At 39.4% G+C, this 24,072-nt stretch overlaps 3 protein-coding genes across 3 annotated transcripts; 2 read left to right on the plus strand and 1 right to left on the minus strand.

Annotated features, from left to right (window-relative positions):
* The first annotated feature begins 2,557 nt into the window (after positions 1-2,557).
* On the plus strand, positions 2,558-7,842 carry LOC107189906 (sodium-dependent nutrient amino acid transporter 1-like). The gene is made up of 9 exons (XM_015578589.1): positions 2,558-2,901; positions 2,975-3,103; positions 3,458-3,698; positions 4,443-4,686; positions 5,260-5,634; positions 6,180-6,546; positions 6,780-7,056; positions 7,454-7,548; positions 7,631-7,842. The coding sequence occupies exons 1-9, from the start codon at positions 2,875-2,877 to the stop codon at positions 7,766-7,768; spliced, it is 1,893 nt and encodes a 630-aa protein (XP_015434075.1). The 5' UTR covers positions 2,558-2,874; the 3' UTR covers positions 7,769-7,842.
* Positions 7,843-9,596: 1,754 nt separating this feature from the next.
* On the plus strand, positions 9,597-14,991 carry LOC107189876 (sodium-dependent nutrient amino acid transporter 1-like). The gene is made up of 9 exons (XM_015578555.1): positions 9,597-9,701; positions 10,314-10,587; positions 11,161-11,377; positions 11,909-12,280; positions 13,000-13,366; positions 13,820-13,919; positions 14,063-14,239; positions 14,678-14,772; positions 14,848-14,991. Exons 1-9 carry the CDS (start codon positions 9,597-9,599, stop codon positions 14,989-14,991), a joined length of 1,851 nt encoding a protein of 616 aa, XP_015434041.1.
* A 530-nt stretch (positions 14,992-15,521) lies between these two features.
* LOC107189877 (sodium-dependent nutrient amino acid transporter 1-like) lies at positions 15,522-19,634 on the minus strand. Its single transcript, XM_015578556.1, has 8 exons — positions 19,370-19,634; positions 18,861-19,137; positions 17,996-18,370; positions 17,450-17,639; positions 17,176-17,352; positions 16,337-16,436; positions 15,994-16,265; positions 15,522-15,689 (listed from the first exon to the last, which is right to left on the minus strand). Exons 1-8 carry the CDS (start codon positions 19,632-19,634, stop codon positions 15,522-15,524), a joined length of 1,824 nt encoding a protein of 607 aa, XP_015434042.1.
* Between the last annotated feature and the right edge of the window lie 4,438 nt (positions 19,635-24,072).

The raw sequence follows: 24,072 nt of genomic DNA on the forward strand, positions 1-24,072 counted from the left end.
ATCTGTATTTTCTTCAGAATTTAATTAATTACATTTGTCCAATTTCTCTAAATGAAATCTATACATTATGAAAAAGGTATAGATATTAAAAAATTTAATATTTATGCGCCAACAAATTTATTAATATTATTATCATTTAAAATTCGACTTTAATAGTTACAAATTTCTCAAGTGTTCATTCACTGGTTACCCTACAATTTATTATAAAAATTCATTTATCCTACAATTTATCCTACAGTTCTCGGTAATCCTCTTAATCAGGAACAATGGGTATTTGCTATGTGTTTGTGTGACGTAAGAAAGTTGCGATAGAAGACGTAGTTTTCCTCAATTTCCTCCGTATCACGGTGTCCTCAGAAACAGTTTTATAGTATGTACAGCCTAGTCTGGCTAATCAGAGGGCCTTGAACGTCACTGGACCCCAACACTTACATGTATACGAGCTGATACTTTTCACATCCAGTCTTACGGAACGGATTTTCTCGATCCCCTGTATAATTCGCATATTTGTGAAATAGCAATGTACACGCGACACACGTTTTGTAATCGCCCATTCCTGTCGTACTTTCGAATTCCATGCTTACTTAACGGTCTTCGTAACCGAGAGACAGATCATATTATAATTAGATGGCGGATTTTATGCATTTACTTTCCTTATCGGGCTCTGTGAAATATACATTAAAAGACCAGAAACTTTGATCAGACCCAACGTGATCTGTGCAGTATTTTTAACCTAATAAGATACTTTAACCTTTTAACGCTCAGACCCTTAAATTAGTATTTCATAAATTATGAGACTGATATATACAGGGTGCGGTGTTTAAATTGATTGATTTCATAAGAAGGTAAACAAAAGGTTGTTTGGTTTTGAGGGGGAAAGAGAATGACATTATTTACTTCTAATCCGGTGAACGTTTTGAAGGTCATTTGAAGGTCAACTTCGTTTTTCTAACTGGATATCTATATTGTTGTTAACAGATCATCAATCCACGCGAAAAAATAAACAATTTTTGCCTGAAAGGTTTTTTATTTTAATTTTTTTTTTATTTTCATATTGAGATTTTTCGATGACCAATTAAAAGTTCAAGAATTTAAAAATGTTCTGTTAAATTTTTAACTAAATTTATGATTATTAAAAATGTATGGGATCCACCTTAAGCGATCAGTAACGTTCAAAACTATCGCTTCGACTCGGAATCCCACGATCGTAATAATCTTATCGCAGTACAATTCGTTCTGTTTTGACATTTTTACGCAAAAAAAAAACTGTGGGGGAAAAGGACGTGAAACGTGCAAATTCGTTGTAGCGACTGGTTGCTCCGTGACGAATCGACAAACATCTCGTACCGTTTCTCGTTAATCCGCAGTGTCAATTCACGATGTATTGCATATCAATAGGAGGAAACAGGCATAATGTCACGCATCTTCTGCGTTAACCATAATTACCACCTCGCCCTCCAATCCATTCTCAGTTTCTAACTAATTGCTTCCAACTGTTCGAAAAAGGTTCTGATCGAAGCATTTATGAAGAAACACTTTGTTCTGATCAACCGTTTTATTTATTTACAATTAGAAATACATTGGAATACAAGAGAAAAAAATCTAAACATGATTATATAAAATATAAATCGGACGAATATTAAAACTAAATGAAACATATAACTGGTAAATACCCTCGTGTTCCTGCATCTTGTACCCTTGCGAGCAAACTCGGGTTTCCGCTATGGGACAAAAGTGGCGCAAGAGAAAGGCCGCCTACCACTTGGTAAATTTACTTCAAGTATTGAAATGAATGTTAAATCGAACGTTAATTTACCATAAATTTCAGTAATTCCCAATACCAAGTGTTTATAACTAACATAAATCTTCGATACGTATTTATTAAATGTTCATTATAGCCTTCTTAATCTTTAATAGTTCATTAAAAGGTTGTAAAAAGCGACCATTACTATTTTCTTGGCGATTCCAACCAATTGCAACTTTTTCAATCTTTTTTTACACATCATTTAGTAACCTAATGTCTCTAACTTCACAAAATAACTCAAGTCATTTGGACCATTTTAAAAAAAGTTGTTTCGTTTCAAAGGGCGTACGAATACTTTTGACACCCACATTATATACCTGACAGTCGAGGACTCGGGCTGCAGCCCCGTAGATAGAGGCTAGATGAAATTCGACGAACGAGAGGAAAAACGCAACGCGTCGATTCTCTATCTAATCGGCGTGCGCGTTAAAAGCGCGGTTTATTTTGCCGATGTCGGTCGTCGCGGCAGCTACGCCGGTTGAACACTTCCATCGGGCAGAACTTCTTCCGCGAAACGGCCATCGCGTATTCCACGGTTTCGAGGATCCTGGGGAAAGAAGCTTTCCCCTCGATGATCCTGAACACACGTACGTCCATCGTCATATTCCATCATCAGAGATCTGTTGATATTTAATTTAATTTAATTTAATATAATTTAATTTAAATCAATTAGATTTTCATTACTGTGACAGATGTGTACTTTGACGACTGCGTGTACCTCAAGACTGTCTGTCTTCGAAGTGTTCCCACCGAAGGATCGGTGGAAGATCGATTCCCTGGACGCTGAAAAAGAGGATATTCCCTGAGTCATTTAATAATCCCTGGAAGTGTGTTTATTCGAAAGATTGGGGAGTGCCAGTGAAGAAGAATTTCGGGTATAAAAGAACATTTTCATCGATGAGTTTGTTCATGTTACTCGTGTGCATTTTCGTGGATAGAATATTACTGGGACCGAATCGATGAATACCTCGATCGTATACGAAACCGAGTGAATGAATTAATAAAGGAGCCCCTGGATTTGATTGTTGCATTCGTTGAAACTTCAAAGGAAATACCATTTCGGATTCAATATGGCGGAATTGGAGGCAGGAGTTTATGTGAGAGAATTTCATCGAAAATTGGGATATTAATCAAAGGGTTGTGCTTAACCGGCGGAAATAAAATTTACAGAAACAAAATGGTTACGCGAACGAAGCGTTCCAGATGGACAATATTCCGGCTGGATTAAAGGAAAGGAACGTCCAGGGCGCGGAAAAGTCGAATCCACAAGAGAAAGTGCTTTCGGAAAACGATGAGTCTGTACGTAATATCTTCGTTCTAGCAGGAAAGTAGTGAAATAATCAATATACACACAGTATATATATATATCATCTACGGAATAGCTATTTATTACAATACAGAACAAAATTTTATCCTTACTATCGACATAAAATTCTCATTGTTCTTAGTATTCGGACATAGAACTATTAAGAAAGAAAAAAAAATTTTCGGAGTTGGAAATTAAAAAAAATCTTTGTTGTTTTCTAGATTGACATTTTCTTAATATTATGTATTTTCTTTATGTAGATTGATTAACGAAATTCTTTGGTTATCAAATTCGTAATCAGGAGACCCTGAAAAGGAAATTTTTCATACCTTTTTTTCTCCGTCCAGAGAGCAGAATGGGGAGGAGGGTTAGAATTTTTAATGGCTTGCATCGCGACTTCCGTCGGTCTGGGAAACGTATGGAGATTTCCGTTCACCGCCTACGAGAACGGCGGCGGGGCATTTTTGATCCCTTACATCATCATCTTGGTACTCGTTGGAAAACCGTTTTACTTTTTGGAAGGTCTTCTTGGCCAGTTCACCAACAAGTCCTGCACGAAAACGTGGTCCATGGCGCCCGCGATGAAAGGTAATCGATGCACATCCGATTTCTTCGGTAACGGTATTTCAGAATGAAGGTTCTTCGTAACTGTTTCAATCGGAACCTTTATGGAAGAGTTTGAAACACTTAGTTTTCGAAATCGTTCTAGCGTTGTAGTATAAGTGACCCAGTTTGAGCTCGCTGGATAGTTTGATTTTTCTGGAATCCACAAGAAGAATTTTTTTATGGGATAATTGAAAATTAGTGAGAGAGTTTTTTTGCACCTAACATGGAGTGTCTTATTAAAGGTAAATATTTAGGATAAATTCTTACCACTTTCGCTTAGACTGTTTGAAGATCCACGACCAAATTGTTAGATTCACCATTAAAATACAAGACTCGATAGGATAGTTTAAATTGAAAATGTTTCAATTCCTCCGAATAAAAGCAAAACTGAACTTGCTTAAAGAAAATTATTTCAATTGTTGTATAAATACAGTGTTTTTAATTCATAAAAATATAATCGACCCTCCATAATACGGACATTATTAACGTAATTGGGTCACTTACTGTTGTAATTTTTTAAACACTTAATTTCTTCATTATCTGATAATGCAATAATATTTACCAGAAGAAAACATAATGCTAAAGATTTAAAGTATCTTTCTTTGGTAACACAAGCAGCACATGATGATTTGGACGATCAACCCAGGAATATATAAAATAATTTATCTAAATGTTTGTTTATCCTATGGAATAGATAATTCTGAACCGCGATTGTCCTCGTTTTAGGTTTAGGATACGGCCAGGCATTCGCCGCGTTCTGCGTCGTCTCGTATTACTGCTCTCTAATGGCCCTAACGTTGTTCTACCTGGCGGCTAGTTTTCAAGCAGAATTACCTTGGTCCTTTTGTCGCGATGAATGGAAAGGTCAATGCATCGATGCTGTTTCGAGGGAAGACGTGAACAACGACAACCGTTCGGCCATTCTCGCTGATAACGGTACCCTGCGTAGCTCTGCGGAATTGTACTTTAGGTTGGTCCCTAATCTCTTCTTCTAACTAGACAGCAGTTGGATAAACTTACGCAAAGCACACCCACACTCGATGACTCTGACCTTGACATCGCAAATAGCAAAAAAACCCTGTTCACAAAATGGTAAAGCAGATTGACAGCAAATTAGCAGCAAGTCTTGCAACACAATTCAGGCTAACTAACCTTGGTCAATTTATAACCTTCTTTTTTTTACGGGGGGAAAACCTTGAAAAGGTGCACCGATTGCCCTGCGGGCAGCGCGAGGGGTTATCGAGATTGTGACCCCTATAACCGCGCCCCTCGCAGGGCTGGTCAATTTATAACCTAGGCTATATTCCAAGACATGCTGCTAATCTGCTGCCAATTTCCGTGCAAGTTGTTGACAGCAAATCTTGCATCAAAATTGTAGCTATGTTGTGTACGTAATATTATACCAGATTATTGGACAAAATTTGGGATCTTTGCAGGTTGGGTTGACTCGGGAGGGTGATCTTGATGTAATGTGTCAAGGTCAGGGTCATCGGGTGTGGGTCTTTTTTGGAAGTTCGATTAGAGAACAAAATGTTTTTTGCAGGCGAATAGTTCTGAACGAGTACGACTCGATCGAAAATGGCATTGGCGCTCCTTCATGGCAGCTGACTATCTGTCTGTTTCTGAGCTGGGTGACCATATTCTTCGTGCTGTTCAGAGGCATAAAGAGTACAGGGAAGGCGGCATATTTTCTGGCTATATTCCCTTACGTTGTGATGATCGCTTTGTTGATCAGAGCGGTGACGTTAGAGGGTGCCGTGGACGGTATCCTTTTTCTGGTCACTCCAGATTGGGAGAAACTTTGGCATCCGAATGTCTGGTATGCGGCCATCACTCAATGTTTCTTCTCTCTGTCGGTCTGTTTCGGTCCGATTCTCACGTACTCGTCTTATAATAATTTCGGGCACAGGGTCAGCAGGTGAGGATTCGTCGATACGAAGAAATTTACAGTGAATCCTTGATGAGTGTTTGAAGACTCCTCTCGACAGTGACAAGAAGAGGTGTCCCCATGTGTAACGCTGACTTTTTAATGGGATTTAGTACAGTGCTTGGAATTCTGAAGCCAATGATATTTGATTCAATCGCATATAACCATTAGTTCATGAAATATGGAATATTCAGTGCCGAGGAACCTTCGAACGCTTATCGAGGATTTATTGTATAGATTGAAAAATGTGATCCAACTGAGATTATTCTACTGCAAAGAGAGCTTCAAGATTGTGCCAAATTTTGGTGTTAATCCTTCAGCAGTAGAATAATGTAAGGTTGGATCACATTTATCATAGTCAACCACTCTTATAAAGGGTGTAACAAAGCCTCGGATAAAATTTTTGCTAAGGAAAAACTTGTTTCAAATCGCCTCACGAGTTACCCATTTTAGCGACCTGCAACATATTTGTTACACCCTTTATATCACTGAAAACTATTGGAAGGAGACTGAACGATGGCTGTTTCACGATTCAGGGACGTGATGATAGTGACCACTCTGGACACGTTCACCAGCTTGATGGCCGGTTGCACGATTTTTGGTATCCTTGGGAATCTGGCACACGAAATGGGCACCACTGATATTTCGGCAGTGGTCCGAGGCGGCACGGGACTTGCGTTCATTTCTTACCCGGAAGCTTTGTCCCGATTCAAGGTGGTCCCGCAGCTTTTTGCGGTTCTGTTCTTCGTGATGATGTACGTGCTCGGTATCGGTAGCGCGGTGGCCTTAGCCAGTGCCGTTTTCAGCATCCTCTGCGACCATTTCCCGAAAGTGGCGCACTGGAAGCTGGTTCTCTTGGTCTCCACTGTTGGTTTCGTTGTTAGTCTCGTCTACATCACTCCTGTGAGTATCAAAAAGAATTCTTTCGGCAAGTTTTCGATGATTTTTCTGTGGAAAATATCCTTTAAGGGGATACACACTTTTGAGCTGTTAAATCAAAGGGAAAATGAACAAATTTTTTCGTATATGCAGAATTATTGTTTAGTAAAAATCCAACATGATTTGAACAGACGCGAAGGTATACAGGGCGAGGGGGACTGTGACATTTTTTCTTTTTTTTTTTTTTAATATTCAAGGGTGGCCAATGGTTCGTTGCGCTGGTTGATTACTTCGGCGGCACGTTTGTCGCGATAATCGTCGGTGTTTTGGAAATGATCACCATCTTCTGGATCTACGGCCTGTCGAATTTCATCAACGACGTAGAATTTATGCTTGGGAATCGACCATCGTGGTATTGGAGATTCTGCTGGGCTTTCGTCACCCCGATATTGATGATCGTTATTCTGGTTTATACGATTTTCACTTACGAACCACCCACGTACGATGGTGCACAGTTTCCTGGATACGCTTACGGTTGGTGAAACGCATAATCCCTGGCCATATTAATGTGACCACTTCTCTACGTTAACCCTCGTGCACTGTTCGGGTCAATCTGACCCGATGCCATACTTTGTTGCCCCTCGATAATCGAGAGGAGTCTATAAGAGGGTTTGAATAGAAAAAATTATCTACTATTGAAATCATAATGAATATTTAAAAGAAATGGGCTTCAAGTGCGTACAGAGTATGCCTCGAAGAGTGCGTTCGTGCTGTCATAACGGCAAAGGAGGGAATGATCAAATATTGATTTAAAATGATTTTTGCACGTAATAAAAAAAAGTTTAATAATAGTTTACAATTGGGTCGGTATCTCCGATTTTCTGTAAACTTTTGGATTTCTCTCGAGTACGAACCGTTTGTGTACATATAGGTATCGGATGGACCTTGCTGTGCCTGGGGATGCTACCGATCGTGGGATTCGCGTTGCAAAAATTGCAACAGAGCAAATCGTCGTCGGTGATCGAGGTGAGGTGGTCGAGTGAGAATAGACGAAATAGTTTTTCATCTTGATCGTACATCGATTCCTTTTATTTTATTTTCTTTTTAGACTATCAAAGCGGCGTTCCGTCCGTCCGAGGAGAAGTGGGGCCCTAGAGATCCGAAGATTCGGTTGGAATGGAAAGAATTCGTGGCCGAAAAGAATTTCAATTATCGTGGTGGCTTCGTGGAGACGTTTTTAAAGTGAAACTAAAGAAATGAACATTTTGTACAGATTAAACACACCTGTATGCTATATAATTTATCGAATTCTCGAGGAACCTCTCTCGTTCAGTCCTTCTTGTTCTCCTACTCGACGCGCGTTAAGGGGTTACATACCTTTGAGCTGTTGAATAAGAGGGAAAATTAAACAATTTTTTGCACGTGCAGAATTATTGTTTATTAAACAGTCAACATATACATCTTAAGCCTCAGAGGTATTTAACCCCTTAATTGGCGACACCGGTTATGATCGAGATCGTTCCCCACCTTAAAGATTAACTTGAAAAAGAGGAACACGTTCGCAAGGAAAACGGGTGAACGCATTCTTCTCGGATGAAAGAAACCGATGATCCAAGAAAATAGTTGTTCGTGGAATTTTGCAATAAAAGCAACGCGGTTGACCGTGCATAGATTTGTATCGTCTTACCAGACGCGCGGATCATTCGTCGCGTTCTCGTGTTACAAAAATATACTGTAATTTATAAAACACTGAATGGATCATCGTTTGGAATTTTTCTAATAACATATAATAAACAGTCACACTAGTGAAAACGTGTATATATGTATAAAGCTTAAGCCATGCTAAGTCATTGAGCTAATAAGCATCGTTTACAATGTCGGTGACTACAGTGTGTTTGTATAAAAAATTTACCGAACTTACGGTCGAATTTTTTTACATAATTTCTCAAGCTGCAGATGAATATGAAGGAATTTTGTTTCAGACGAAGGAAAACGTTTCGAGAAGATGTATCGGCGTAGAAAACCTTCGATAAATGGACGAATTTTGTTTATGGAAAAAAAAAATGGAATTTTAACGGATCACTTGTTGAGATAGATCTCCCACGACTCACACTATGTTGACATGGGCGAATAAAATCGTCAGCGATCAGTCTTCCAATGGCTGTTGCCTCGCAAAGATCGCGTTGTAGATCACTGGATCAGAAGCGCGAACGTGTGTGCTCCGAGTGACTATGAATAATTACCAGAAGGTTCGTATCATCGGTCTACTTGCCACTATACAATTACGATAAATGAACTAGTACATTTTCCAAGAAAACAATGATATTTAATACATACTACAAAGCATATGTTCTTCTATTTATTCAAAAGATGCTTTTTTTACCGTAAAAGTTCTAAGAAACTATGATCAACGAGTAGATGTGGATCTCGACGCGTACAAGGACATTCTTACGATAGTTTTATTGTATTTCCGTAAGCTTTCTTCTCTGTCGCAGATAACGTGTTAACATTAACATTCGAGACATGTACCTGCTGGAAAGTGTAACCAATAATTTTAATATGACCGTCGACCGCTCGTTTCCACGAGCTAATCTAAATTGCCGGTGTAAACGGATAACAAAGCCTTATTTCGGTTATCTTAATAACAATGTTGGCCTATTTCGAAACCTTTCGGACGGAAATTAACGACGAACTTATCAAAATATATAAGAACGGTGTGTTTCACGTTTCGAAGGTGTATTGAGTGGAGTAAAAAATTACGCGAATCGTCTCCTTGACTTTCCCAGGTTTCAGTATATTCGTATGTGCTTCCTGGTATTCCGTTTTCCATATTCGTCGGTGCATCGATGAAATCATAAATGGGCACATTGTGTTCCCAAGCACACACCTATCACGTGTAATTACACACTTTAATTTGCTTTGAAAAATCGAGGAGAGTACATTTTTTTTTCTCGGTGCCTACCGCTGTGTCCTTACGTAAAGATAATTGTACAATTGCATCGCTGCGAAACGTGTTGGATAATAAGTGAATGATGATCAAGCTACGCGATAAATAATCAACAGAGGATAGACAAATGGTGCGTTTTTGTTTCCAGAAGAATTTCACGTGCGACGACGGCGTACCGGGCTCTTATAGGCTGTCCGTTATATCAAGGAATGAAAAACAGATGGAGGACAGAGTGAGTTGTGCCCTCTCCTTTCTTCGTTACTTTGTCTCTCTCAAACTTTGAGCTGTTAAATAAGAGGAAAAATTAAACAATTTTTTGTGCATGCAGAGTTATTCTTTAGTAAAATTTCAATATATATACATCGTATTATATGTTATTTCCTTAGTAATTTCGGAAAAATTCAGCTATATGTTTATCACTAGAAAAAAGTGGCTGCCATTCGAAAGCGTTTTACTCGAAATGCAGTTTTCAAAATCGGTACCGGAAATATTTAAAAGACAATTGAACCAATTTGGATCAAACTTTGTGGTAACATTCTTAAGACTAGAATCTAGTACTTGACAAATCAAATGTTTGATTCGCGCATTTTTTTACTTTTTAGTAACAAAAGAAGTAGGAAATTCATGTCGAAAGCTACAAGTTTAAGTACAAACAGCCGCCATTTTATAAATACTTTTTATCACATTCCCTAACATGTACTGTGCTCCATTGCTCGAGAATTGTAGTGTTGTTCTTCGCCCACTTTTCGCTCTCCTCCTCCTTGCCATTTCTAGTCTTCTTATGTCCTTAAATAAAAAGGGAATAAATTAATATATTTTCTTGCGATTCGAACGATTATTGTAGACAGTGTCGGCGACAAATACAGATCAACAGGAGCGTCCCCAATGGGGCAGCAAGACGGAGTTTCTGATGTCCTGCGTGGCGTTCTCGGTCGGATTGGGGAACGTTTGGAGGTTTCCAAGCACGGCGTACGAAAACGGAGGCGGTGCGTTCCTCATCCCTTACATTATCGTGCTCTTTATCATCGGCAAGCCTGTTTATTATATGGAGATGATCCTTGGACAATTCAGCAGCAGGTCTTGCGTGGAGGTTTGGTCTGTGTCGCCTGGTTTTAAAGGTATCCATCCGCCACGCTCTTTCGCAACACACGGTCAATCGTTTAAGGCCCCTTTCCCCTTTTGGCGGGCCTAAGAAAGGTGACATTTAGGAATTTTTTTTTAAAGGATGCAAAGAAGACAGGATAGAAAAACACTTCCTGGATTTTATTTCTTATACATTCTGGTAAATAAAAGGAATGCTTGACAGGTGTTCATCGAGGTCATCCTCTTTTGACTGACCCGCAGAAAGTTCCACTTATCGAATGTTGTTTATTGAACAGTTATTAAGAGAACGATGGTACCTTTTTCTTGAACTGTCTCCAATCAAATCTGAATACTTTTTTTTCTTGAACTATCTCTAAATACTTTGACTGATTTTTTTTCTTGAACTGTCTCTAACCAACTCTGAAGCATTATAGCGATCGGAGTTGTTTAGAGTAACTGGTATATATTGCGAATTTTTTTTGCTGCTAACATTTTAATAAAATAAACAAACCAACGATGGCTAATACCTCGTGGGGGTTAAGATTCCAGGGTTAAGAATAATCAAAATGAAAGAGAGATGTTTCCATCGAATGTGTTTGCTGTGATAGGAATCGGTTACGGTACAGCTGTGTCGGTTTTTGCGGTGGTCACTTACTATTGCTCGTTAATGGCGTTGACGTTGTACTACCTGTTGGCCAGCTTCCAATCAGTTCTACCGTGGGCATTTTGCTGGGAGGAATGGGGCGACGTTTGTTTCGACAGCACGTCGGCCAGCAACGAGACGCTGAACATCAATAAAAGTAGTTCCGCTGATTTGTATTTCCGGTAGGTCTGACACACACACACACTTAAAACGATATTTATCGACAACTGAAATCGGTCACTCGAATGGTCCCTGAAATGGGTCACTCGTGAAGTGATTTTGAACAAGTTTTTCCTTAGCAAAAATTCAATTTAACCTAAATGCTGTCGAAGAATCATATAGTATTAAACCAGGCCCGAATTAAGATTTTTGTGGCCCAGGGCTATCAGGGATTTTTGGGAACCCCCTTGGTTGAAAAGCGAGGAGGGGAGGGGGGATGTTTCTAATACAGCACAACAAAATACATAAATCTTCAAAAATTGAAATTTATTTTAAATAAAATTAGACAACATTTAATCAATGACGAAATGGAACACATACCCCCTAGACCCTGAAAACTGAACAAGACCGTCTATTACATACATACATGTATAGGAAAAAATTGTTCAGAATTATGACCTTGACTGCATATTTCAAGGTCATTGAGATCGAAGGTGGCTCGCTTATTCTGAATTGTAATTACCAAAAGAATTGTTCTCGTTTCTTCTCCACAGGAAAGTAGTTCTGAACGAAGTTGGGATTCAGGAAGGCCTCGGTGAACCATCTTGGAAGTTGGTTCTCGCACTTTTATTCAGCTGGGCCTGCGTTTTCGTAGTGCTTCGGAATGGCGTGAAAAGCAGCGGCAAAGCTGCGTATTTTCTTGCTTTGTTCCCGTACGTGATCATGATCACGCTTTTGGTCAGAGCGGTCACGCTGGACGGGGCTATGAACGGTATAATATTCTTATTCATGCCCGCCTGGGAGAAAATCATGGATCCTCGGGTTTGGTACGCCGCTGTCACGCAATCGTTCTTCTCCCTTGGCGTTTGCTTCGGCGCTGTCACCATGTACTCGTCTTACAATCGTTTCGATCACAATGTACTGAGGTAAATCGGAATTTTTTCATTAGATAGTTTTACACTTTGATAAATATTTACAACCCCGATAGCACATGACACCTTGAAGACGCCTTTTTTACGACTATTTTAGGTCTAAGGCGGTTTTAAGCCGTCTTCAAAGTGTCATCTATTATCTGGGTAAGGGAATCACCTTCGATTTTGATGATTTTTTAATATCTGGACTCCAGGGTGTAGTAAGTCACGCTTTTAAAATTTTAGTGGAGAGTATTTTGAAGATGCAAAAACCTTGTAACTTTGGAACCGTTCGGTGAGAATTGAACGAGAAACAATCGGTATCTTGGAACTATTGAATGGACTCAAAATAAGTCTAGATACGTAGAAATGGTGAACATTGCATTAAGTCCCCTATGTGATGGTATTTACACTATTATATTCGAAACTAACTTAGATCGATCTTCTTTCGAGCCGAACAGTGTAAATACCATCATATAGGGAACTTAATGCAATGTTCACCATTTCTACACATCCAGGCTTCTTTTAACTCCATTCAATAGTTCCAAGATACCGATTGTTTCTCCTTCAGTTCTCACGGAACGGTTCCAAAGTTACAAGGTTTTTGCATCTTTAATTTACCCTCCACTAAAATTTAAAAAGCATGACTTAATACACTCTGCAGTCCAGATATTGAAAAATCATCGAAATCGAAGCTGGCTACCTTATTGTAAATATTTACACGCACTTCTCAGAGATTGCACGCTGGTGACAACCATGGATCTATGCACGAGTCTCATAGCAGGAACAACGATCTTCGGTATACTTGGCAATCTTGCCCACGAATCGGGCAAAGGGGATATAAGCACCGTGGTACGGGCTGGTACCGGACTTGCTTTCATTTCCTATCCGGAAGCGCTCGCGAAATTCACCGTCGTACCGCAATTGTTCGCCGTACTTTTCTTCCTGATGTTGTTCGTATTGGGTATCGGGACCACGGTCGCTTTTACCAGTGTGATCAGCAGCATCGTCAAGGATAAATTCCCTCGAATACAATACTGGAAGGTTGCCGCTGGTGTCACGAGCACTGGCTTTTTGATCGGAATTGTTTATTGCACGAGGGTGAGAGTTGCATGTTACTATTTTTCTTTTTCCCCTGCTATAGCTGTTTCTGATATAGATCTTTATGAACTGAATACGAATCTGCAAACCGTTTTTTTCCAGCATGTCCAATTTTTGAAAAAATCAATTTGAACTCTTTCATCCCTGACACCCCTAAATTGTTATTTAAAAATTATTAGACTGATACATATGTATGTTGAAAGTGAGAACCAAACTGAATAACCTTTTATTGTAAAAGCACAGGACACCTCCAAAGGTGAAAATTCGCAATTTTCAAAGAAAATTGATCTTCTCAGAAACTGATCGTGATAGGAGAAAACGGTTTGCAGATTCGTATTCGGTTCGTAATGATCTATCAGAAACGCTTATTAACGATTATAAGGTAGGAAAAAAAATGAAAATTCGTTGAACAGTGTAATCGTGTCCGAATGATAAATTACGAGACTTGTGCAGGGAGGACAATACATCTTGAATCTGGTGGACTATTTCGGTGGAACCTTTATCGTCGTGTTTCTCGCCTCCTTCGAACTGATTGCGATTTCTTGGGTGTACGGTAAATTATCCAGAATTTTATATATCAAATAATTTCATCGCGATCGTCTATATACAGGATAAGGCGCCTTTAAGTCGTCTTCAAGACGTCGTGTGCTATTTGGATACATATATATATATATATTCGTTATTCTGGCCACGCAGGACTCGATAACTTTTTGGACGACGTGGAATTTATGACTGGACATCGACCGTCCTTTTATTGGAGACTCTGCTGGGGTTTCGCCACACCTTTAGCGCTTTTCACGATTTTAGTTTACTTTCTGTCCGAGTTGACGCCCCTTGTGTACAACGACGAATATTATCCGACATCGGCTTACGGTAGGAAGTTAAAAAAGAACACATAATAGGGTAAATCAACCAGTAATTGGCTGTATACCAGTGAATGGCCAATACAAATTTTTAAATATTTACAAATGGAGTGTAGTTGCACTTTTAATATCCCATATTTCTAGTTTACCGAATTAAGCAAATATTCTTAACGGGTACAATTCTTATTAAAAATATATCAGAAATGTAGCTGTCATTTACTGGGCTTGTACACGTTTTGCACTTTATAAATAATTTTTTTTTAAATTACGGTAACAATTGGTAATTATTTTTATACAAATTTTAGGAAAAATAAATGTAATTACAATTTCAACAGCTGTTATGTTGTTGAATCAAACGTCCATAAATTCAACAATTCGGTCATTCACTTGTTGGTTTACCTTATATGTTCTCTAAGTCTATCCTGTAAAGATCCTTGTACAATTTTAGCGGCTGGATGGATACTCCTGGTATTAGGAGTGATCCAGCTACCCGTATGGATGATCATTAACAAGCTTCAGAACAAGGGCAAAACCGCTTCGGACGTAAGCAATAATGAAAAAGAAAAAAAAACTATTCGACATATTCCTGTTTATCGTGTTCACTCGCTTATTTTGTAGATCCTTCAACCGAACTCCGATTGGGGTCCCAAGGATCCGATAAAATACAAAGAATGGAGAGAGTTCAAGGACGCAAAGAGAATATTACGGATGAATTTAAGCAAGAAAAGATCGAGAATTGTGAGGACATTGATCGGTGATTAAAATCACGATCATAGTATACGGAAATCCTTCGGGGACTCGGTTTTCATTTCGATCAACGAAGTAGGTAGGATTGTAAATAAATAGATAATATTAAACAGTCGAGCTTTGGCAGGAATCTAGATGTAAGTCTTGCGATTGTCATTCTTATCGACCATCAGCCGTTTAAAACGGGATTAATAGTCCATTAGGCGTGTCTGAATCACACATATCGATCGTGGCGAACCAGCACTTCTTTCCCCTCCTCTTTTGAGGAGAAGATATTGGATCGTTCGAGTATGAAACTTGACAAAGATCAAAACGCAAACTTTCACATTTATTATTTTTCGTCTAACATCAAATTTCAGTGTTAGGTTATGTTATATTTTTATTCATTTTATCGATTAGCATCGATATTCAGTGTCTTCATACCGACCATATTGGCTCATTTGGCTTAAATCGGTATAATGAAGATGTGTTATTTGTCAAGTTTCACACTTAATGAACCAATATATACTCTTCTTTGAAAGTCGTTCACTAAACCGTATACCCTTTTATTTTGGTTTTACACGGAACAATATACACGTCAATTGAAGCCACTTGGGCTGGCTTCTGAGACTTCTCGCCTTTTCTTTTTCTTCCTTGTAAAGGATCCAGGCTTTCTTAGACTTGGTACCCCTTGGTCCCCATTCTGACGTCGGCATAAATGATGCTTTCAGGTTCTGTATAGTAGGAAAAGCAACAATCGATTAGGCACACTGGTAGCATAAACGTATACTATCTAGACAATAGTGTCGAAAATTAGAAAGAAACAGTTACTGCACAGTCACCGACCCATCTTTTTTTAACATCGTGTAAGAAGATAAACGAAGTTTTCGTTGCCTGGGAAACAGGTAAGCAGAGAAAATGAAAAGGAATGAATGTCAGACGAAGGCAGATGGTGACTTAAAGCATTTGACGCCTTGAAGACGCCCATTTTACGGCCATTTTAAGACGTCTTTAAGCCGGAAGTCGACGGAACGGTACCTGTTTGAACGGCAGTCGTCTGTTTTTCATCATTTGCACCATCATCCAGAATGGTATTTGGAAAACACTGAAGCACAAAATAACCGCGCCGGCTACGTGAGCGGAGACCGGAAATCCTTTTCCGCCGTAAGTCAATGGTGACAGGGTGACGACAGTATAAATGAAGATTACTATCAGAATTAAAGGTGTCACCAGGAACCAACAGATTCTCCAATAGCTGCTCGTTCCTCTGCCGAGCATGAACTCGAGATCGTCTATAAAGTTCTCTATACCTATTTTGTGAAAATATTCCGATTCGAATAATTGTAAACGATTGTTTAATATATTTGTTTCAAATACGAACCGTATAACCACGTGACCGCAGTGATCTCAAAGGACGCCAGGATGAACACTACGAACGATGTACCGTAATAATCGACCAATGTCAACAAAAATTGGCCACCCTGCGAGAACAGAGAGAGAGAGAGAGGGAGAGTGAGAGAGAGTTTTCTGGATTATCGTAAACAAATTGGACCACTTGAAATTGCCATCGATGGCTTATGTAACGGCGATAAAAATTAACGTCAGCTTTCGTTCTTCTCGTTATCGCAATTAAATTAACTTAACAGGAAATCAACAAAATCGATTAACTCGGTATCGCGCTACTTTTCGGACAAATCGATAACGAATCTGTAACGTTATCGGGCAGAATCGTCGGAATATGTAATCTTTCCTGGAGGACCCCTACGAAACATATAAACACACCGATACGTAAAATGTTGAATTGTCCGTTTATTTTCATCGTCATCATTTTACAAATGACAAAAGTTGCCTAAAAAACCATAGCCATCTGCTTCCGCATTTGACTTGGGTTTTTCAGGCAACGCCAGCTGACACAATGGTAAAGCAAATTGGCAGAAAGTCTTGCTATGTTAAATTGAGGGCAATACCGGAACAAGATTTGCGCAAGCTAATTTGCAGCCTATACTTATAGCAAATCTTGCATCAAACTTGTAGTCGTAATTTTATAACAGACATTGGACAAAAATTGGCTTTGCAGGTTTGATTGACTGGGAATGTTTTTTTCCTTTTTTTTTTTTCAAAATAGCTAATGAAAACAATGTATCGTCTTAGTTTTCTTATCAGTTTTTAATCTGAATCAACAATTAGACAAATAACACACGTCTCTCGCAATTTACATACCGGAGTTACGTAAACCGTGCTGACAGCAAATCCCATTAGACACACTGGAAGCACGATCTGCCAGATCTTCGCGTTCGGTAGCTTCTCTTTCAATGCAGTGACAACGCTCGAGACCATTCCCACGATACTACCGACACCCAGGACGAACATCATCACGAAAAATAGAATCGCAAAGAGCTGTGAAACAGTCAAAGAAAATATGACGTTATAAAATGTTACAAAAACAATTGTTGAATGAACGAACGCGCGTGAAAAGTTCGAATGTTCTCGCTACCTGCGGCACAACATTGAATTTCGCGATCGCATCCGGATAGGAAACGAACGCCAGGCCAGCGCCGGACTTGACCACTTTGTCGATGTCCGAGACGCCCATTTCGTGGGCGAGATTCCCCAGAATCCCGAATATCGTGCAACCTGCAATCAGACTCGTCACCGTATCGAGACTGGTCACGATCATCGCATCCCTGGAACGGGAAGAACACGTTCAAAATGTACGATACAAGTTACGACAGAAGTTGACGTTTAATTTACTATACCTTTTACATTGTACTGTATTATGTTAAATTATGCTGTGTATTTTGTATATTACCATAATATACAATTTAATTTACTAATTTAAATTCAACACTGGTAGTTCTAATGTTAAAAAAATCCTAGAAATCGTAGGTGGCTTCCTTGTTGTAAATATTTACCAAAGATCCGATCGCTATTGCACTCTTTCTCTTTCTATAATGTTGCGAACAACTGTTTACGTTTGACACTATTATAATAATTGGCTGGTCTATTTTTATAAGTCTACGTATTATATAGAATGTATCACCTGTAAATGTTATGTTTGAAATCGTTGTGCGACGAATAGTTGACGATAGTTCCGAAACAGACGGACAGCGAGAAGAAGCATTGAGTCACGGCCGCGTACCAAACAGTCGGATCGAACAGCTTTGACCATTTCGGCGTGACGAAATACAAGATCCCGTTCCCAGCACCGTCCAGCGTTGCTGCCCTGACCAGAAGGCTGATCAGAATAATATAAGGGAAGATCGCCAGGAAATAGGAAGCTTTCCCCGAACTCTTCACACCTTGGAATGTAATCAGGATCACGGACAGCCAACTGCCGAGCAGGCAAAGAGTCAGTTTCCAATCTGGCATACCGATCCCGTCGTCGATACTGTCTTTCTCCTGAAGAACGACTTTTCTGAAATAAGACCGTTTTACTTTATGACTAGACTGCGGATGTTTATGCAAATATAGAATTTTATGGATTAATTTCTCGAAACTGGACGGAAAGATAATTTTGTTTGACCGGTTAAAGAGTCTAGTAGCTTGAATGTAAAAATAAAACCTGAATATCCTTTTTAAAACTATTTATTATTTTGAATTTTGGATGAGTGAATATTCCATAGATACATAAAATCCGCAGTCTAGTTATGACAATGGCAAAACGACACACACGAATGAGTATACAGAAAGTGTCTCTGGAAATAAACCGATACCCGAGTTCGGGACAATAATCGAAACAAGTCTGTATTACGGTGAATTTGTAATCTTTGGCCCAATGAAACGCACGTAGATTGATTAACTGAATTTTTGTTGTAAAAGAGTAGTATACAAAATCGAGTTCGAACTGTAAAGAACTCGAGCGACGAATATATATGTTGAAAACGATCAAATGAACGGTAGCTCACGTGAAATAGTACTCGGCCGAGCTTCTGTACTGTTCGTCGGTCAACAACAAGCGAAACACGTTGGTTTCCCCTGTCCTTTCGTCGAAGATGGTACCGTTGCCCGTGACGTTCAATTTTTTGCCCGAGTCCACGCAGTATTTACCCCATTCCTCCCTGCATTTCGACCAAGGCAGCTCGGCAGAGAAGGACGCGATCAAAAAGTACAATGTCAGCGACATCAGAGAGCTGTAGTAAGTCATTAGGGCAACGTTGGAACAGAATTGTGCCCAACCAACACCTAAAAGTAATCGACATCGTGTTTATCGTGAAAGAATATGCCCAGATAGCACTTGACGCCTTCAAGACGGTTTAAATAAGTCTTAGACGTAAAATAGCCGTAAAATGGATCATTTCAAGTCTAAGACGCCTTTAAGCCGTTTTCAAGGCGTCATGTGGTATCTGGAGTGTGGACAGACATACGGAGAACGAACGCCCACTTCTGATTAACAGGCATCAATGTTGATAATTACCGACGAAAGCAGGCGACACGTTCCAAACTCTGATCGAGGAGGACGTGGAGAATTGTCCCATTATCATTTCCAAGTAATAGAACGGTTTCCCGACGAGAAACAGAACGATCACGTACGGTATCAGGAAAACACCGCCGCCGTTTTCGTACGCGGTGAACGGAAACCGCCAGATGTTGCCGAACCCGATAGACATCGCGATACAAGACATCAGAAACTCGATGCTGTTGTTCCAGTCGCTGGTCACTTCGGTGTCCTCCGATACCATCGAGTGTCGCGGGATGTTCGACGTGGCTGGTTGTCTCACGTCGATCGTCCCTTTGTCTTTTTCGTCGTGGACGAAAGCTGGATTCCGTTCGCCGTGTCGTTGCCCTCCATTACTCTGCGAACCAAAGCGTGCACACGTTCGTGTACATTTGTTAAACTTCTTTTTCTAATTTTTGTCTACATCACATGACAAACAAATTGATTCGAGGAAACATCTATCACAGTTGCGCGTAATGATTGATATTGTCGAAGTTGTTATACGTAATAAACCGATTTTCTTACCTTTGATCAGTGACACTTATTGCAATAAGTCGAAAGGGAGTAGAGTTTTATAAGTTCTTATTGTATTGAAAGAAACAAAGGCAAATGCAGGGTGAGTCAATAAGAATTACTATCGAAACAGAACTCGTTACCTGCTGGTTGTATGAAGAAAAAACGTTTTAATCAGATGGATCCAATTTGACTTTTTTTATACATCTTAGTTTTTTGTGAGATATCGAAGGGACCTTCAGTTTTTTCAAGAGCAATGCATTTTTTTAGTACCACGTTGTTAATGGAAGTACGAATTAAAAAAAAAAGAACTTCAGTATATCATCGATAAGTGCTCAAAATCTCTTTCGACGAGGGCAGGTCGTCAGGTGTAACGCTGGCGTTTCGATGAAATTTAGCACAGTGATAGAGCTTGGAATTCTGGCCAATTATATTTGTTTCAAAATATTTAATATTTTATACCGAAGAGACTTCGAAAACTCATCGAGGATTTGCTGTAGTGAACTTGGAACAGTCAAAAACTAGTGCGACGAACTTTTCTTTGTTTTTTCTTTTTTTCTTCGCCCTCCCCTTCTCCCCCTTTAGTTAAACGTTCACGTTACAAGATAGATATTCTATATTGCAGATAGCGAGAAGCATTAGCGTTTAAGCTCTTTATGTGCCCTGTATGTTGTCGCCGACTTATTATCGCGTGAGTAAAATCTTGCTATCGCGCGGGTGTTCCCGTGGCAAAAATTCAATCAGTGTGTCGTTTTATCATTCCCTGCATCGCTGGTCTGGTCTGACCGATCAATTCGTTCGAGGCAGACCCGACCGCAAAAAATTTATGCATTCGACTTCGTTTCCCGTAAATTTCAAACAGTCAATTGACAATGGAACTACCAAACCCGTAAAAATGACGGATTGCACATTTTTTATTTTACGATTACTGAAATTCCAGTACTGCTTTTGCCAGAATTTATGTTGACTTTTAATTTACCATACGTTTTAGATTACAATATCTTATGCTAAATTGTACTATATTCATATGTTATTTGTATATTTTATATGTTACTATATTCCAAAATTTAATTCCAGTTTTATAGTAATCCTAGTATTAACGAACGTGTGTACACCATCTCTTGATCGGCACAAAGGGACGTGTGTCACGCACGACAAAAACAAAGAGAACATAGTAGACACTTGTCACTCACCATTTCCTTTTTTCGATTTGACGATCGCGAGGAAATCTATAAACCGACGACAACAGAAACGGAATAATAAGAAGGGTGTGTGTGAGAGAGAGAGAGTGAGAGAACAGGGTTGTTTCTTGAACGTATCGGCGAATTGATCGGATTTTGGCGCGACGGTTCGGAACGATCAACATCCGCGACCGCGTACGCCTTTATATCCGGGACGCGCGTGTCGATACACTTTACCCACCTAAACGAGAATCACTTGAAAAAACCTTGGCTTGATAAGGCGATCGCCGGCCCCGACATTTAGATTATACTGTACGCAAGTCTGTACACTCGACCTGATAAGAAATTCATCTAGCCCGGGGATACGTTTTCGAGGATGCAGGGAAACGCGTAACCGTCGACGTTTCTGTTTCCGAAAACGTGGTATACTAGGGTGTATGTCCCGATTTAGAACTTTAAGATATTCGAATATGGGATTATAAATTATAACTTAGAACTGTAAGGATATTCGAACTATTCGAATACGAATAATTTATTCGACGAATTCGAATAGTACGAGGTATTCGAGTAATTCGAATACTACGGAATATTCGTGTAATTCGAATAGTACGGAGTATTCGAGTAATTCGAATAGTACGAATATTATGTAGATACGAATGCGTCGATATGTATGTGTACTTCTTATCAGCGTTGCATACATGTATCAAATGCCCCCTCCAGGTGTTTGTTAGTTAAAATTTAAAGAGAACAAATTCCAAATGCCGCCTGCTTGTTGTTTAATGTTTAATATATACGATATTTGTGTCGATGTTTTGGCAATTGTTATACTATATTGAATCTTTCAGAATAATTTGTATTATCGATACGAATGTTCTATCCAAGTGCCGTGAAGTTTCTGCTCCTGTAATCCGATAGCTGCAGTCAAAACGGAAAAGACATGACCTCTGATGAAATTAACCTCGATCATGGAGTCGGGAGAGAAAGAGAAGAAAAAGATGAAACTCCTTGTAAAGTAAGTTTGCAAACGAGCGAAACATTAATGACAGTGATTCCATAAACTTTGCGAAATTTTTGTAAAATCGATCAGCTGGAAGAAATTCTGAAGAAGTCTGGACCAAAGGATTCCGGTCTGCAAGAATCGAAAGAAGATTATGTTGGTGTCGCCGAAGAAGCGAGCGAAAGAATCGAAGGAGATTTCTTGAGACGTCGAGAGATTGAAAAGGCCAGAGTCGAGAAACCAAAGGAACTGTGGACGCAAGAAGGAAAGGGAGATTCCGTGGCCGCCTTACGTCCACGTGAAGAAATTGTGAAGTTCTTACGAGATAGATCGATCAGCGAGAGTTTGATTGTAACTCTGCTAAAAGTTGGCTTCACGGATGAATTTTCCAGGTGAAAGAACAAAGATGCACACTAAAACTGTAAGTATTTGGATATTCAAACTATTCGAATTATTCGAATAATTTCGAATACGAACATTTTATTCGAAGCATTCGAATAATTCGAATACTACGAAGTAATCGAATTCTTCGAATAGTACCGAATATTCGAATAATTCACATAGTACCGAGTATTCAAATAATTTATATAGTACGGAGTATTCGAATATTTGAATATTCGAGTGATAGTAAATATTTTCTGACGAATCTTCACAGTTTTCGGAGAGTTTTACCATTTCAATGTCAATACCCGACGTTACCTATAACGCACGAATTCTGAGTATTATTAGCAGAAATGAAGTGTTATATATTCCATTCTTATTACGTGTATCTACAGTAGACATTCGTTAAATGGAGTCCCTTTTATTGTACACTGGCAACCCCCCTTGCTCCCACGTATTTCTCACACATATGCGCATACCCCACTATGTTGCTCAGCAAAGAAGGAACGCAATACATACGGTATCAAGTTTGAATCGCATATTTTTCATCACAGAAAGTGCGGTGTATATAACATTGTTTCAGTAAAATGTTTCAATAACTCTTGTGAATAAACATTTTTGATATCTCTGAAAGTAACGGGGATAGTAAAGTGATCAAACTTTCAAACAATATATTACTTCAACTTTATTTCAATGGTAGAATATGAATTTATTAAAATAGTCGAATATATATGGGATTTCATACACTTTATTATTCAGTTTCATGTGTTCATATAATTAACAAAGATTTTCTATCTTACATTTAGTCTTAATATATTCTAAATTCCATGTACGATCGAACACTCACCAAAAATATTCGATCTTACATTCATTCTTATAACTAGAGTAATTCATTCTCGAGTTCGCAGTCATTAGCTCGGTATTATATTCGGTTTACAATACTCTACCGAATATAATACCGATTGCCCGGGTCTCACCACGTGGAGGTTACTGCGAGTGGAGACCCAAAGAAAGCTAGATAAAACCATTAGTTTCATCTACCTCCCTTTTTACAAAGACTAACAATGAACTTAAAAGTAACTTAAACTTAGACGCTTTAATGTTAATTTCCCTCAGCGGATGGCTTCTTTCTTGAGTCTACCTGAAAATAAAATGAAGATCCCACGGCGGATGATCGATGTCTTCTTTCTTGAACTTATATTATACTTATTATCGACTTAACTTAACTTACAATTAACGCATTTAGCTGTATACCGAGAAATTATTACATACAAAAAGATGGCATATTCTCTGAAGGAGAATATGTTTCAGAGAGTCGATGCTCTCGGAAGGAGAGCACCGATTCTCTCTGAGGCAAAGTGTGACTCGAATCGACGCGTACCGTGAGTAAAGCCCCTAGTGGTCGGCCCCGTCACCAGCTACCCCCTGTCAGAGGGGTCGTATCTCGCGCTCCTCCGTACGGGTCCCCATTTCTCCCAACGTACTGCCTCCAGGCGACTGCCGGGCCAGTCGAGGAGACTCCGTACGGATGACAAAGAGAGGGACCCGGTACGGAGGCATGCCGCGAGACGGCCGTGCAAGCACTGACACCGCCTCGCGGTGCGAGACAT

The sequence above is a fragment of the Dufourea novaeangliae genome, unplaced genomic scaffold (genome assembly GCF_001272555.1).
Source record: "Dufourea novaeangliae isolate 0120121106 unplaced genomic scaffold, ASM127255v1 scaffold175, whole genome shotgun sequence".
Lineage (NCBI taxonomy): Eukaryota > Metazoa > Arthropoda > Insecta > Hymenoptera > Halictidae > Dufourea > Dufourea novaeangliae.